We start from the raw sequence: 15,943 nt of genomic DNA, 5'->3' as shown, positions 1-15,943 counted from the left end.
CTTCAATATAACCGCTTAAGCCGCGGAATCAAAGGCAACTACCACATCACTTTCTAAGGAATAAGTTTCCTATTCTACTTACTTTTGTTTGGTTTGTAGTGAGGTAAATCACATTATCGGCAAGTGTCCATGTCTGCATACTCTTAGCGATATAACACAATCATTCAGACATGCATGGATCTTCTCATACTTCAACAATATGCAATTTAAAGTTTTCTTCACTTCATACGTAAACTCAGGGAAGAAATTATCGGATGGCAAAATCTCCTTAAAAGCAGCTACAAATTGACTAAAACATTTATCGCTCACTCCATTTTCTACTTTTCTGTTGTAAAATTTCACCATCATTGGTAATCTTTGTTTCAGGCAACCATTGAATAATGATTTGTCTACATCTCTAACCAATTTATCGAATTTTGAAGGATCATTATCAAACTCTTATCCAAATTTTGAAGGATCCAATTTATCCAAATGTTAATTTTAAAAAATATAGGGTTCAAAACAGATTATAAACCAAAACATAGTGTTCAAAATAGTATACATTTTAATTTATTTACACAAGCAATGAACATGTAGAGTCCAAGAACTTTACTTAGCTAGTTAGATAGTAGTATTACAGTATTTATAGCATTATCTTTGTAACTGTGGATTTTTGGTTCAGACCGGGAATTATTTGGACACTCATAGTAGTACTTATAGATTTTCTAAGTTTAACCTATAGTTTAAGAATATTAATTTTAACCTAAGGTTTGATTATATGACTGATATTAAGGATAATATTTATTATACTATAAGGTTTAAATAAGGACCAATAGGATTTTAAGCACATGTTATGAATGGGTGATTAAAGATTAAGTATTTTGAGGATCCGAAATCATCCTTTACCAAGAAGACAGCTTGTTGATCCGAAATCATGGGACCTGATTGAACTATTGAAACTAAAACTCTCCTTCTGTTTCTCATTGCTGTATCAAGTAAATCTTCATAATATGCATAAAATGCATTGTGAACCTCTTCATGGCTATCATGCCACAGACCTTTCATATCCCAAATCGAAAATATGGCATTCTGCATATGCATATTCCGAATACTGTTATGGAAAACCTTAGTATTCTCATCACCAAGCTTCAGCCAATCTTCCTTTACCTTTTGCTTAAGAAACTGAACCAAGTTTTTATGAGCCCACTGATACTCTTTCCTTCTAGCAATCTCCTCATCTATCAGCTGGATGTTACCCGGATCACATTGCAACTTATCTTGGACATCAATCATCAACTTATGAGTCATTGTATCTTGCATAAACACATCTCCTTTCCCTTCTCTATTAAGCTTTTTCAAATCAAATCTCAGCCTTTTCAGCTTGGTAATCAACGAATACATTGGAGTCCCCTGCACATCCTTTCTCCAAGACTCAGCAACTGTCCTATGAAAACCCTCTAAATTGCTCCAAAAGTTGAAATATCTGAATGGCTTTTTATTCTCAGGAAGAGAACCAAAGTTGACCATAAAAGGGCTATGGTCCATGGTACACTCAGGAAAAAAAATAACCTCAGCATTCTGAAACTTCCCTATCCAGCTCTCATTGGCCAAAACTCGATCAAGTTTAGCGTAAACCCTATCTTTGCCCCCTTGTTTATTGTTCCAAGTAAAAAACGTGCCAGAAAATTTCATATCTGATAATTTGCAATGCTCAACACAGTGCTGAAAAGGCAAAAAATCTGAACCATTACCATGATAAGGGAATCGGTCTTCTAGAGATAACACTGCATTGAAGTCACCCATCACTATCCAAGGATAAGAGACACTATTAGCCATGCTCTCCAAATCTTCCCAAAGTCTCTCCCTACCTACTTTATCATTAAAAGCATAAACCACTGTAATAACAACCTGAATTCCATTTTTAGCCGTAACTGCAAAATGCATCCACTGGCTCGAACTCCCTCTAATATCCACATCAAAACTCAACGGGTTCCATGCAACCACTATTCTCCCATTAGGATGCTGCATTAAATTAGTAGTAAAGCACCAGCCCCTAAACATATTAAGGTATAAAGATCCCATGTTGGGAGCCTTTACCCTTGTTTCTAGGAGGCTAACAAAACCAATTCTTTTGTTAGAGATCATTTTCATAACCTCCCTTTGTTTATTGATATTGTTAAGCCCCCTAACATTCCAACCAAAGAACCTATCCATTGATGAATGGAGGTTCTCCCCCTCCACTCATATTGGCCCTCATTCCCTGCAATGTTTCTCCAACAGTAACTTCAGCATCTGTATACTGGCCTAGTACCATAAATGAGTTCTTCTCTAGCACCTCCTTATTCTTATTCCCATTCCCTGTTTTCCCAATAAGAGATACAGACCCCTCTCCGTTCTTCTTGACTAGACCCTGCTTCATATTCTTATCTGTTGTAGTCACAGTAGGATGGGAAGATGGACCAGGTTTCTTCTCTTGCCAAACTTGTGATGGTTCTCCTGGATTCGGCCTCTTCTTGCAAACTTCTTTCCTATGCCCTATACCTTTGCAATGCAAGCATAGATCCGGCTTCCAATCATACTGCACTCCAACATATACAAATTCCCCATTTTCTTCTTCAAACTTGATTTGCTCTGGTAATTCTTTTGTGAGATTCACTTCAACTAAGACTCTGGCATATTGTAACTTTTCTCTTGCCTGAGTTGCTCTATCTTGTTTAACCATTTTCCCAATTGAGCCAACAATCTTAGCCATGGACCTCTCACCCCAGTATTTCAGCTCTAGATTGCTTAATTGCGCCCAAATCGGAATCGACATTACTGTTTCTTTAGTAAACTTTGAGTGAGGGTCCCAGCTTTTCATGATAAGCGGCTTCCGATCAAATAACTGATATCCCCCATTAAAAATTCCATCCCGCTGCTCCATCGAAGTAAATCGGACAATGAACACCCCTGGAGCTAATAGAGCTAGTTTGTCAAGTCCCTTATCTCTCCAGATTCTGCGGAAATAACCTTCCATTACTGAAATCGGAGGGTTTGCTCCCAGAACATAGCAAACCAAAGCTGATTGCCAGTATTGAACCTCATCTTCAATATCTTCCGCTTCTATTTTAATACAATTAGTCTCAATATGAGAAGCTGAATAAGATTTGGATGTACCTGGCTGCTCATTCTTCCCCAAGTCTCCTTTTAGGACTCCCAGCCAATTAGTAAGAGTTTGTTTCACCAAGGATCGACGAACCTCTCCATCTGGATTAACCTCTGTATCACTCAACAGTTGTGAAGTCGGATTAGGCCCCTCAGATTGCTCCATCTCTGCTCCATCCATAGATTGAGTAGACGATTTCTGCAAAATATCTTCGTTAGATTCTTCCAGTCGACTTCGCTCAGAATCCTTTTCTCCCTCAAACACCATTGCCTCCACTCCTAAGATGCCAGCCATAGACTTGACTTTGAGGACCGGATCCGTAGAAGATGGCCCTTTCTTCTTCTTCCCAGGCGATTTCTTATTCAATCTCGGCCTTCCTGCCATGGCTCCAGCTCAAGCTGAAAAAAGAGCGGGAAATTCAAAGAAATCCTTAATGAAAATATTTTTAAGTTACAAGTTATTTTGCTTATGTGTATAGCTAACAACTTTAGTGTTTATGTTTTCAGTTAAGTATGAACGGAGCTTTAACCTACCAAGATATCCGAGCCATTAAGGCCTTAAAAAGAATAAGGGAGCCAAGAAGCACTGTAGGAGCACTAGAAAGGATCACTCAAAGATTTCTCTTGTTCCACCAAGAGATAGGTCACCTTCAAGAGGCTAAGCAAATAATGTTAAGATCAACGGAACAATATGTACTAATAATTAGGCTATTTAAAGATTTCCATCCTGTAATAGCAGCCTTAGAAGTAATATGGGAAAACATGAATGATGAGGATGAACTACCATTAGCGATGAGATATTATTTCCTCTTAGTTAGGTTCACTGCAAAATTCGAGTTTCAGTTCACAAATGAGCAAAAACATAGGATTCTCACAAACCTTCCTAGAGGACATTTTGATGCTCATGACAATGATGATTATGAGGAGATAGATGACGATATGTTAGATGAGGGATCGGATGTAGAAGATCCCGATTTTTAGATTAGTAGTTTTTATTGTTTTTTTTTTTTTTTTTTTTTATGATTGTAATAGGTGAAAATCTTTTTTTTTTTTCCAAATGAATAACATGCTATTTTATTATCATGTATGAGTTTGATTTTATTTTCACAATCATAATAAGTAATAAATAAAATGAATAATGACTAAGTTCGGTGAGGGTGGATACAAATCAATGAACCAAATTTACTTATTGAGAGTTAGGGGGCCATAGTAGTGGGAACGATTTTACTGATCCCAGCCCTCCCTCAATATGGTTAACTTTGGATCAAAGATAAGTTTCGAGCCTAAGAATTAAGTCATATAGGATAATTAGAAACACACTTAGAAAATAAAGATGACTTGTTTTTCTAAGTATAGAAACCCACTCTAAATATAAATAAAGATTTATATAATTTTTCATACGAAGTCATAATAAATAGGTCCGAGATATGTTTATTCTAGAATAAGTTTTTTCCTTAGAGCCTATTAGGTAAAGTTCTAACATGTTTCTTTCAACGGTTAGAACTCTGCTACGATGTCGTTCCGAAGATTTGCACGCACCAACAGAAACGCCTCCATCGATGTTCCAGTGACCAATGAAGTCCCTCCAGTTCGCCGAAGGGGAGTGTGTGCTACTGCACGCCGCAACGCGCCGGCACCGCCAGCTGACAACACTGCGGAGATTGCCAGACTGCGACAGCAAGTCGAGGAACTTTTGCAGCAACAACGTCAACAGGCTCAATCTCAGCCTCAGCCTCCGCCGCAGCCGCAGCCACAACAAATGGCCCCAGCACCCCAACAAGTTGGTCCATATGGGGGATGGCCAATGACGAATTATGCGTCGTATCCAGTAAAACACATGGAGCCGGTGTATGAGAGGTTCCGCAAGCAGCATGCTCCAAACTTCGAAGGGACTACAGACCCCTTTGAGGCAGAAGAGTTGCTGAGGAATGTAGAGCCGATTCTGACGAACATGAACCTTAGTAATGCGGACCGCATATCCTGCGTCTCGTCTTTTCTCAAGAAGGATGCCAGGAAATGGTGGGACTTGGTCCAGCAATCCCAGGATGTCGCCACCATGACATGGACCCGATTTGTGGAGCTGTTCCACAAAAAGTACTACAACTCAGCGCTACTCGCTTCAAGAGTTGAGGAGTTTGCCAACTTGAAGCAAGGCAATTTATCAGTGGCGGATGTAGAGTCCAAGAACTTTACTTAGCTAGTTAGATAGTAGTATTGTAGTATTTATAGCATTATCTTTGTAACTGTGGATTTTTGGTTCAGACCGGGAATTATTTGGACACTCATAGTAGTACTTATAGATTTTCTAAGTTTAACCTATAGTTTAAGAATATTAATTTTAACCTAAGGTTTGATTATATGACTGATATTAAGGATAATATTTATTATACTATAAGGTTTAAATAAGGACCAATAGGATTTTAAGCACATGTTATGAATGGGTGATTAAAGATTAAGTATTTTGAGGATTAAATCACTACTACAAAATACCCTTTACGGGACACTTTTTTAGGACTCGCACATAAATGCAAGTCCTTAAAAATATTTATGGAGTTTTTAGGACACTCATTGAGAGTCCTGAAAAAACACAATTTAGGACTCGCAATGAGTGTCCTAAAAAAATATGTGAGTCCTAAAAGAATCTGGGCTAAAAAATGAGTGTTTTACTTAACAATTTTAAGGACTTGCTTTGGGAGTCCTTAATACTCTTTAAGGACTCACTTTGCGAGTCCTAAAAACAACTTTGCGAGTCCTAAAAACAACTGGACTGAAAGTAATATTTAAAAGTAAATTATTTATATATGGTTAAATATTTTAATAATTTCTTAAAAAAATTATAAGTTGTTAGTTTTTAAATATACTTAAAAAATAAAAACTAATATTATTTTTTCTTAATATTATTATACTTTGTATTTATATATTTTTATAATAATAACTATATATTTTTTTAACTAATAATAATAACTAAACCCTATCCCTCAACCTCAATCTCACTCTCTCTCTCTCTCGTTCTTTTCCTCAACTCAAAAACCAGCCCTCAACCATCCTCTTTGATGGCGTGCATGGGTCACGGCTGGTGGCCGGATCACGGCAGAGGGCTCGAAGCAGAGGCAGGGGACTCGGCTCTCTCACTCCTTCGTCCTCCCATCTCTCACTCTGCCTGGGCTCGATGTCGCCTAGGGGTTCAAGGGCTCGACAGCGGCTGGGGGTTCAAGGGCTCGACGCGCGAGTGGGGTTCTCCGGGCTGGCTGGGCTCGACGGCGCGGGGGTCTCAGGGGGTGGGATCGATCGTGCAAGGACGGCACAGGGAGGGGTTCAGGTTGGGCTGAGCTGGGTCTGGGTCGACTATGCAAGGATGGTGGCTGGGCTCGGCAGGGACAGTGGCTGTGCAGGGAGGGGCTAGTGTAGGTTTGGGATTTGTTCTTTAACTGTTTGGAAATTGTTCAAGCTTATATGAAGTGGGCTTCTGGGATTTTTTCGGTTTGATTTCTTATCATATCTGATTTTTTTTGTTGTGAAATGCAATTTAAACTATCTGGGTATGTAAAAGTTTGAATCTTTTGTAGTTTTACTTCACAGTTTAAATGGGGGAGTTCTTCTGTAATCTTGGTGTGTGAATTATGGTTCAGTTTAGTTACTATGGCAGCTTGTAGCTGAGCCCCAATATTTTTAACGCTCTTATATGCATAGATTATATTGTTAATCAGCTTTATGCATTACCTTTTCGTGTGTATATATCTATATTATAGGTATGTATTTATTCTCCGTTTCGTAGTAGAAGAAATGGAGCTAGTACTATAGCACTGAACTATTTCATCTGATGATTATATTTAATACTGTTTTTGTCAATATTGGCATATGCACGGTTGACAATTAAGGTGTTCATTTATTGATTTAATGTTTACAAGGTGTTAACCATGTGTGCTTTTGATTAATAAGAGTGGCATGCTGATGTAGATATCCTTGATTTTCTGTTCTGCTGCTTGTTCATGGATGTTTAAGCTGATTATAAGAATCATTAAATTGAATTGAACCAAGTGTTGAAATGTTTGCCTTAATTATTGTAGGTCCTGTGGCTGAGGATATGTTCCATTGGCAAGCAACAATTATGGGGCCTGCTGATAGTCCATATGCAGGGGGCGTATTCCTTGTTTCAATTCATTTTCCTCCGGATTATCCCTTTAAGCCTCCAAAGGTTTATCTCTCCTCCTTGTTCTCTATGTTTCTCTATCGCTTGCAGTTGCTGGGTTTTGTGATTCATTTATGCAGTAGTAGGTTCTGTAGTGAAAGTTTTAGCTTTCCATTGTATTTGCCTGTTTCTTAATAATGTGGAAACATATTTAAGAACTATATTTGTTGTTCTTAGATTTGGATGATTATTAACTACTCTATCCAATTTATTCATCTCTTTTTGATGGTTTATTCCATAACTTATTAAAGACTTCCAGCGGGTAAGTGGATAAATTGAAACATAAAGTTAACTAATATATTACTAATTTTACTTTAACTCTCAATACTAAAATCCCAGTGACTGGAGGAGAATAAGTCTTCTAGTTATAAAGACCATTGAAAGAAAATGACATTAGCAATGTAAAGATGATTACAATGTATTTGTCTGTCTTGAAGTTAGGAGGCAATGAAACAGTCATTACTATATATATCAAACAAAATCAACATATATCCACCAATTTTTTTTGTTGGTATAACAATAGTTTCACAAAACTAAGCCATCCTGATCCTAAATTAATTTACAGATGCTTTTTATGAAATTGAACTATTTATAATATGATAATCATGGTGACCATGCATATGCTCTAGCAAATATAATCATAAACACTACTTTTTACTTAAGACCTCTACAACGTGATATGTATATTACACAATTATGTAGAACCACTCAATACAGAGTCTACAATGCAAAACTACCAGGAAAATGCAGCAAGTACTAGGTGGAAAAAACTATATATTCTGAAAGGATATTAAAGTCAAATTTTCTTCACTCAATTCTAATCAAACTTCCATAAGAATTACAAATCATGCAACTAACTAAGCGAACTTGATTCACAAAAAATATGTATGAACAAAATAAAATATTAAACAAACAAACCAACAAACCTTTGATTTTGGAATAACCTTGACAGCCTCATCTTGGCCTTCATACTCCAAAATGCTTTCCTCTGAAAAAAATAATTTTGGGATTAGTGTTTCCTCTGTTCTTGTATGTGATGTTTAGCAATTCACCGATATATATTTTTGTGTTTGTATCTCTGTTTTTGTGACACATGGATCAATTTAAGAGCTTCTGTATACCAAGATAGTGAGTTTTAGAATCATTGAGCATTGTTTTTTTACCAAGTCTTACATATATGCACTCAACTCGTTAGAGTCTCTCAACGTAGGCATATCTCTATATTTTTACTTATTTAGGGATTGTTTTTGTGTACGTTTTTGTGCATATATGTTTTATGTATTATTAAAATAGAAATAAGAAAAAAATAAAAGAAATAAGAGTAAAAACATATATGTCAGGATCTGGTTATATACCATAATCATTTCTGCTGCATTCATTCTTTTAGAAGAACATGTGAATAAGAACAACAGAGTGCATACAAGAATCTGCTAAAATAAGATAAATATAGAAGGAGGTATGTTTGAGTGTACTGTGTCTGTGTCTTTCTTGTGTCTGTGTCTGTATCTTTAGGAATAAAAGAGATGTCATCATTTTAGTGTATATTTTTAGTATCATAGCTTCTGTTTGTCTATTTTACTTCCTTAAATAAATAAAGATGCCAGAAATGTTAGCTAAACTTAACTTTGAAATTTGTCATTGATAGACACATTTATATAACTTTGTATAATATTATATATTTTTGGGGCTGATACTTTTCTTTTTTGAGTAGTAAGGGCTTATATGATTTTTTCAAAGTCTTTCTCTAAATTAGTTACACTAAAAAGCATTAAGCCCCAATCTTCTAACTCAACGATACGTCAATGATTCTCAATTTCTCATTCACATTAACATGTTTGCTATTAGTTAATGTTAGTTAATAATGAGAGAACTTTAGCTTTCATTGATCTTGTGTTTATACTCAGTAGATAATGATTCATTGTTACTATGTGTATTCAGGTTTGCAAAATGTAATATGAATTATTTTGTCTCTAAGTATAACAATACTAAGATGTTGCAGGTAAAGAAGAAGGGTGATAAAGATGAGAGGAAGCTCAAGAGAAGGATGACTAATCCAATGGATTTTGTTTTTCTTTTTATTAATGGGCTTTGAAGTTTTTGGATTTTAATATTTTTTTGGTTCCCAATAAAATACATTATCTGTGATTGAACTTTCAGCTTGTTGGTAAGCTTTTCTCAGCTTGTTTCTAGCTTTTCTCAGCTGGTCTCATATGGACACTGAAATGGAAATATTTTTTCTAAATCAAAATAAAAATTGTAGCTGCATTTTTTTAAAAAAAAATTACTTTTAAGGACATGCAAAGAGAGTCCTAAAAAATTACTTAAAGGCACTCAACCAGATTTTTTAGGACTCGCAATGCGAGTCCTAAAAACTTAATTAAAGGCACTCAACCAGATTTTTTAGGACTCGCATTGCGAGTCCTAAAAACATTCTTTTAGGACTCGCTTTGCGAGTCCTAAAAACTTAATTAAAGGCACTCAACCAGATTTTTTAGGACTCGCAAATCGAGTCCTAAAAACTTAATCAAAGGCACTCAACCAGATTTTTTAGGACTCGCACAGTTTTTTAGGACTCGCATTGCGAGTCCTAAAAAACCTTAGTTTTTAAGGCTCTCATTGTAGAGTCCAAGAACTTTACTTAGCTAATTGTTTAGTAGTATTATAGTATGTTTAGTGTTATCTTTGTTACTATGGATTTTTGGTTCAGACCGGGAATTATTTGGACACTCATAGTAGTACTTATAGATTTTCTAAGTTTAACCTATAGTTTAAGAATATTAAGTATAACCTAAGGTTTGATTATATGACTGATATTAAGGATAGTATTTGTTATATTATAAGGTTTAGATATCAACCAATAGGATTTTAAGCACATGTTATGAATGGTAATTAAGGATTAAGTATTTTTGAGGATTAAATTAAATAAGGGTAAAGTTTGAATGATATAGGGTCAGTCAGCAGCTTTGAATACGTTAAAGGCTTAGTCAAGGCTGTTTACTCCATTCAAACTTAGCTAAAAATGTGTAATTTCGTGTTTAAATATTCAGCATGTGCCGATATATCGCAGCTATAGGGGGCGATATATCGCAGCACGTAGATACGGAAAATACGAATCGATGCACGGTTGCCTCGGGAACAATGGTCCAGGCGATATATCGCCTATAGGGGGAGATATATCGCCTCCTCCAGTCTAAATTCAAATACTTTTGAATTCTTTTCCTTTCAGCCATTCAAACTCCTCCATAAGTCCAACATCTTTTGAACGAGTCTTCAGCCTCTGCTGAACGATTATTCAAATGATTTTCACCTAAAAAGCCATTATTTTTATTAAAGTAAAATCAAGATACTTTCATTCCCAAACTCTATAAATAGGACCTAGTACCCAACCATTATTCACCATTTGCTCTAAGTTCAGAAGCTGCTAGTGTTAAGTGAGTGAGAGAGTGTAAACACTTGGTTTGGGAAAAACTATAAGCTTAAACATCATAAGCTTATCAAACACTTTGGGAAGTGAGTTCTATAGTATTTCGGTGGAGGTTAGATTGATCTTGCAAATCTTTGAGGTAAACCCAAAACTCTATTTCATTTATTTCATGTTATTTCCTTTCTCAAAACCTTCTACTCAGTCCCCTAACCTCATTCTTATTTTGGTTAGGGAATCCAAGTTCTTAAGCTTATAAGTCGGTAAGTATGTTTTTTTATGGTTTAGTCTTTCCATCTCTTTCATTTCATCTCCTTTCTTTAGACTCACTCTTTCTTATGGTTTTAGGAGTGTTCCAAAAAGTCCCAACTCAGTCCATTATATCCCGGTAACTTTGGTAAGAAAATTAGGCTAGAATCAATATGCTATGTGCTTATGTTATCTATATGTTTTATGTTATTAAATGTGTTATGATATGTATATATGTTTGTAGGCTTGGGCATATGACCCATATGACTAACAAGACCCCAAATGGGTTATGGGAATATGACCTACTTAGCTACTAGGACCCCATTAATCCCATGGGCATATGCTTGTTTAGTCTATGGGACCCCAAGTAATAATGGCCATTATAATAAGTGTATGTTATATGTATTATGTTAAGTCTTTATGTTTTCTTATGAAATTGTGTATATGACTATGTGTTAGATTTTCCTTGCTGGGCATTAGGCTCATTCCTTTTTGTTTTATGTGCAGGAAAATAAGATTTAGAGGCGGTAAGATTCGTGACGCTTGGAGGATGTGTATCGATGATGAATGGAGTCAAGGGGCCGAGCGTTATTCGATTCGAGGATGTAGTTTCGGTTTTATGTCTTTTTACATGTATTTTCCGCACTAATTATGTAATGTTTTATCATTTTAAATTATGTTTTTGTTTTAAAGCCAATCGGATCCCATATATTTTTTTTTTTTGTATTTACTTTGTAAGTAACTTTTATTTTTATAAGATACTTAATAAAATTATGGTATTTTCGCAAATGTAAGTTCTTTTAAGGATTTTATGTATAGTTTCGTTAATGGTCCAAATAGTCTAGAGTAGTGGGTCATTACAGTTGGTATCAGAGAAACGGTTCCTTCGCATGAAGTTCTCCTCGATACACATGCTCAAAGCTCCGAATCGGACCGCCAAGTAAGTGCTTAAGTTACAAGTTACTTTACCTATGTGTATAGCTAATAACTTTAGTGTTTATGTTTCAGTTAAGAACGAACGGAGCTTTAACCTACCAAGATATCCGAGCCATTAAGGCCTTAAAAAGAATAAGGGAGCCAAGAAACACCGTAGGAGCCCTAGAAAGGATTACTCGAAGGTTGCTTTTGTTTCACCAAGAGATAGGTGGCCTTCAAGAGGCTAAACAAATAATGCTAAGATCAACCGAGCAATATGTATTAGTAATTAGGTTGTTTAAAGATTTTCATTCTGTAATAGCAGCATTAGAAGAGATATGGGGAGAGATGTATGAGGAAGATGAACTACCCTTAGCAATGAGATACTATTTCCTCTTAGTTAGGTTCACCTCAAAAATTGAGTTTCAGTTCACCAATGAGCAAAAGAATAGGATTCTCACCAACCTTCCTATAGGACGTTTTGATGCTCATGACAATGATGATTATGAACAAATAGATGATGATATGCTAGATGACGGATCGGAAGTAGAAGATCCCGATTTTTAGATTAGAAGTTTTTAGTGTTTGTTTTATTTACCTTTGATTGTAATAAGTGAAATTATTTTCCAAATGAATAAACATGCCATTTGAATATCATGTGTGAGTTTGATTCTATTTTCGCAATCATAATAAATACTAAATAAAATGAATAATGACTAAGTTCGGTGAGGGTGGATACAAATCAATGAACCTGGTTTCCTTATTGAGAGTTAGGGGGCCTTAGTAGTGGGAACGATTTTACTGATCCCAGCCCTCCCTCAATATGGTTAACTTTGGAACAAAGATAAGTTTCGAGCCTGAGAATTAAGTCATATAGGATGATTAGAAACACACTTAGAAAATAAAGATGACTTGTTTTTCTAAGTATAGAAACCCGCTCTAATAATAAATAAAGACCTAAATAATTTTTCATAAGAAGTCATAATAAATAGGTCCGAGTTATGTTTGTTTTAGAATAATTTTTTGCCTTTGAGCCTATTAGGAAAAGTTCTAACATGTTTCTATTAACTGTTAGAACTCTGCTACGATGTCTCTCCGAAGATCTACACGCACCAATGGAAACACCTCCAACGATGTTCCAGCGACCAATGCGGTCCCTACCGTTCGCCGAAGGGGAGTGCGTGCTACTGCTCGCCGCAACACGCCGGCACAGCCAGCCGACAACACTGCAGAGATTGCCAGACTGCGACAACAAGTCAAGGAACTTCTGCAGCAACAACGCCAGCAGGCTCAATTCACCGATATATATTTTTGTGTTTGTATCTCTGTTTTTGTGACACATGGATCAATTTAAGAGCTTCTGTGTACCAAGATAGTGAGTTTTAGAATCATTGAGCATTGTTTTTTTACCAAGTCTTACATATATGCACTCAACTCGTTAGAGTCTCTCAACGTAGGCATATCTCTATATTTTTACTTATTTAGGGATTGTTTTTGTGTACGTTTTTGTGCATATATGGTTTATGTATTATTAAATTAGAAATAAGAAAAAAATAAAAGAAATAAGAGTAAAAACATATATGTCAGGATCTGGTTATATACCATAATCATTTCTGCTGCATTCATTCTTTTAGAAGAACATATGAATAAGAACAACAGAGTGCATACAAGAATCTGCTAAAATAAGATAAATATATAAGGAGGTATGTTTGAGTGTACTATGTCTGTGTCTTTCTTGTGTCTGTGTCTGTATCTTTAGGAATAAAAGAGATGTCATCATTTTAGTGTATATTTTTAGTATCATAGCTTCTGTTTGTCTATTTTACTTCCTTAAATAAATAAAGATGCCAGAAATGTTAGCTAAACTTAACTTTGTATAATATAATATATTTTTGGGGCTGATACTTTTCTTTTTTGAGTAGTAAGGGCTTAAATGATTTTGTCAAAGTCTTTCTCTAAATTAGTTACACTAAAAGGCATTAAGCCCCAATCTTCTAACTCAACGATACGTCAATGATTCTCAATTTCTCATTCACATTAACATGTTTGATATTAGTTAATGTTAGTTAATAATGAGAGAACTTTAGCTTTCATTGATCTTGTGTTTATACTCAGTTGATAATGATTCATCGTTACTATGTGTATTCAGGTTTGCAAAATGTAATATGAATTATTTTGTCTCTAAGTATAACAATACTAAGATGTTGCAGGTAAAGAAGAAGGGTGATAAAGATGAGAGGAAGCTCAAGAGAAGGATGACTAATCCAATGGATTCTGTTTTTCTTTTTATTAATGGGCTTTGATGTTTGTGGATTTTAATATTTTTTTGGTTCCCAATAAAATACATTATCTGTGATTGAACTTTCAGCTTGTTGGTAAGCTTTTCTCAGCTTGTTTCTAGCTTTTCTCAGCTGGTCTCATATGGACACTGAAATGGAAATATTTTTTCTAAATCAAAATAAAAATTGTAGCTGCATTTTTTTTTAAAAAAAAATTACTTTAAAGGACATGCAAAGAAAGTCCTAAAAAATTACTTAAAGGCACTCAACCAGATTTTTTAGGACTCGCAATGCGAGTCCTAAAAACATTCTTTTAGGACTCGCAAATCGAGTCCTAAAAACTTAATCAAAGGCACTCAACCAGATTTTTTAGGACTCGCACAGTATTTTAGGACTCGCATTGCGAGTCCTAAAAAACCTTAGTTTTTAAGGCTCTCAAATAGAGGACTCACAATGCTAGTCCTTAAAAACCCTTTTTGTAGTAGTGAATTTAATTAGGGTAAAAGTTTGAATGCTATAAGGTCAGTCAGCAGCTATGAATACGTTGAGGGCTTAGTCAAGGCTGTTTACTCCATTCAAACTTAGCTAAAAATGTGTAATTTCGTGTTTAATTAATCAGCGTGTACCGATATATTGCAGCTATAGGGGGCGATATATCGCAGTACGTAGATACGGAAAACATGAGACGATGCACGACATCCTCGGGCATACTGGCCCAGGCGATATATCGCCTACAGGGGGCGATATATCGCCTCCTTCAGTATAGTTCAAAAGTTTTTGAATTCTTTTTCCTTTCTGTCATTCAACTTCTTGATAAGTCCAGCTCCTTTTGGAACGAGTCTTCAGCCTCTGCTGAACGATTATTCAAATTATTTTCACCTAAAAAGCTATTATTTTTATTCAAGTAAAATTTTGATCTTTTCATTCCTAAACTCTATAAATAGGACCTAGTACCCAGCCATTATTCACCTTTTACTCTAAGTTCAGAGGCTGCAAGTGCTAAGTGAGTGTGAGAGTGTAAACACCTGGGTTGGGGAAATCATAAGCTTGATCATCATAAGCTTATCAAACACTTTGGAAATTAAGGTTCTATAGTATTTCGGTTCGAGGTTTAGATTGGTCTACAAGTCTTCAAGGTATTTCCATACTCTAGTTCATTGGTTTTATGTTATTTTCTTTCTCATAGTCTTCTACTCAGTCTTCTAACCTCATTCTTATTTTGGTTAGGAAATCTAAGAACTTGCTCATAAGTTTTTGGTAAGTATGTTTCTCAAAGGTTTAGTCATTCCATTCCTTCCATTCTTTTCATTACTTTTTCTTCAATCTTCTCACCCCGTTATATATGGTTTTAGGAGTGCTCCAAAAGTCCCAACGCTGTCCTCTTATCCCGGTAACTTTGGTAAGGAAAATAGGATAGAATCTATATGTTATATGCTTATGTTATCTTATGTTTTATGCTATGAAATATGTTATATAATATGTTATGATATGTATGTTTGTAGGCTTGGGCATATGACCCATATGGCTAACAAGACCCCAAATGGATTATGGGCATATGACCTACTTAGCTAGTAGGACTCCACCAATCTAATGGGCATACGACTTGTTTAGTCTATGGGACCCCAAGTAATAATGGCCATTATAGTATGTGTATGTAATAAGTGTTATGTTATGTCTTTATGTTTATTATGAAATTTTATGTACATGATGTATGTGTTAGATTTTTCCTTGGTTGGCATTAGGCTCATTCCTTTTTGTTTTATGTGC

General features: G+C 35.5%; 1 protein-coding gene and 1 long non-coding RNA gene across 3 annotated transcripts; one reads left to right on the top strand and one right to left on the bottom strand.

The window, feature by feature from the left end:
- Window positions 1-298: 298 nt before the first annotated feature.
- LOC133783669 (uncharacterized) lies at window positions 299-2,007 on the bottom strand. Its single transcript, XM_062223318.1, has 2 exons — window positions 886-2,007; window positions 299-397 (listed from the first exon to the last, which is right to left on the bottom strand). Exons 1-2 carry the CDS (start codon window positions 2,005-2,007, stop codon window positions 299-301), a joined length of 1,221 nt encoding a protein of 406 aa, XP_062079302.1.
- A 4,442-nt stretch (window positions 2,008-6,449) lies between these two features.
- LOC133781456 (uncharacterized) lies at window positions 6,450-9,577 on the top strand. Of its 2 annotated transcripts, XR_009870119.1 has the most exons (3): window positions 6,486-6,603; window positions 7,191-7,318; window positions 9,312-9,577. It is a non-coding gene; the product is annotated as an uncharacterized LOC133781456 (long non-coding RNA). The 2 variants fall into 2 exon arrangements; XR_009870118.1 differs by lacking the exon at window positions 9,312-9,577 and having other exon boundaries at window positions 6,450-6,603; window positions 7,191-7,543.
- The last annotated feature ends 6,366 nt before the right edge of the window (window positions 9,578-15,943 follow it).

The sequence above is a fragment of the Humulus lupulus genome, chromosome 6 (assembly GCF_963169125.1).
Source record: "Humulus lupulus chromosome 6, drHumLupu1.1, whole genome shotgun sequence".
In the NCBI taxonomy this organism is placed as follows: Eukaryota; Viridiplantae; Streptophyta; class Magnoliopsida; order Rosales; family Cannabaceae; genus Humulus; species Humulus lupulus.
Note: the sequence above shows the minus strand (reverse complement) of the source record. Positions and strands in the feature narration are given on the sequence as shown.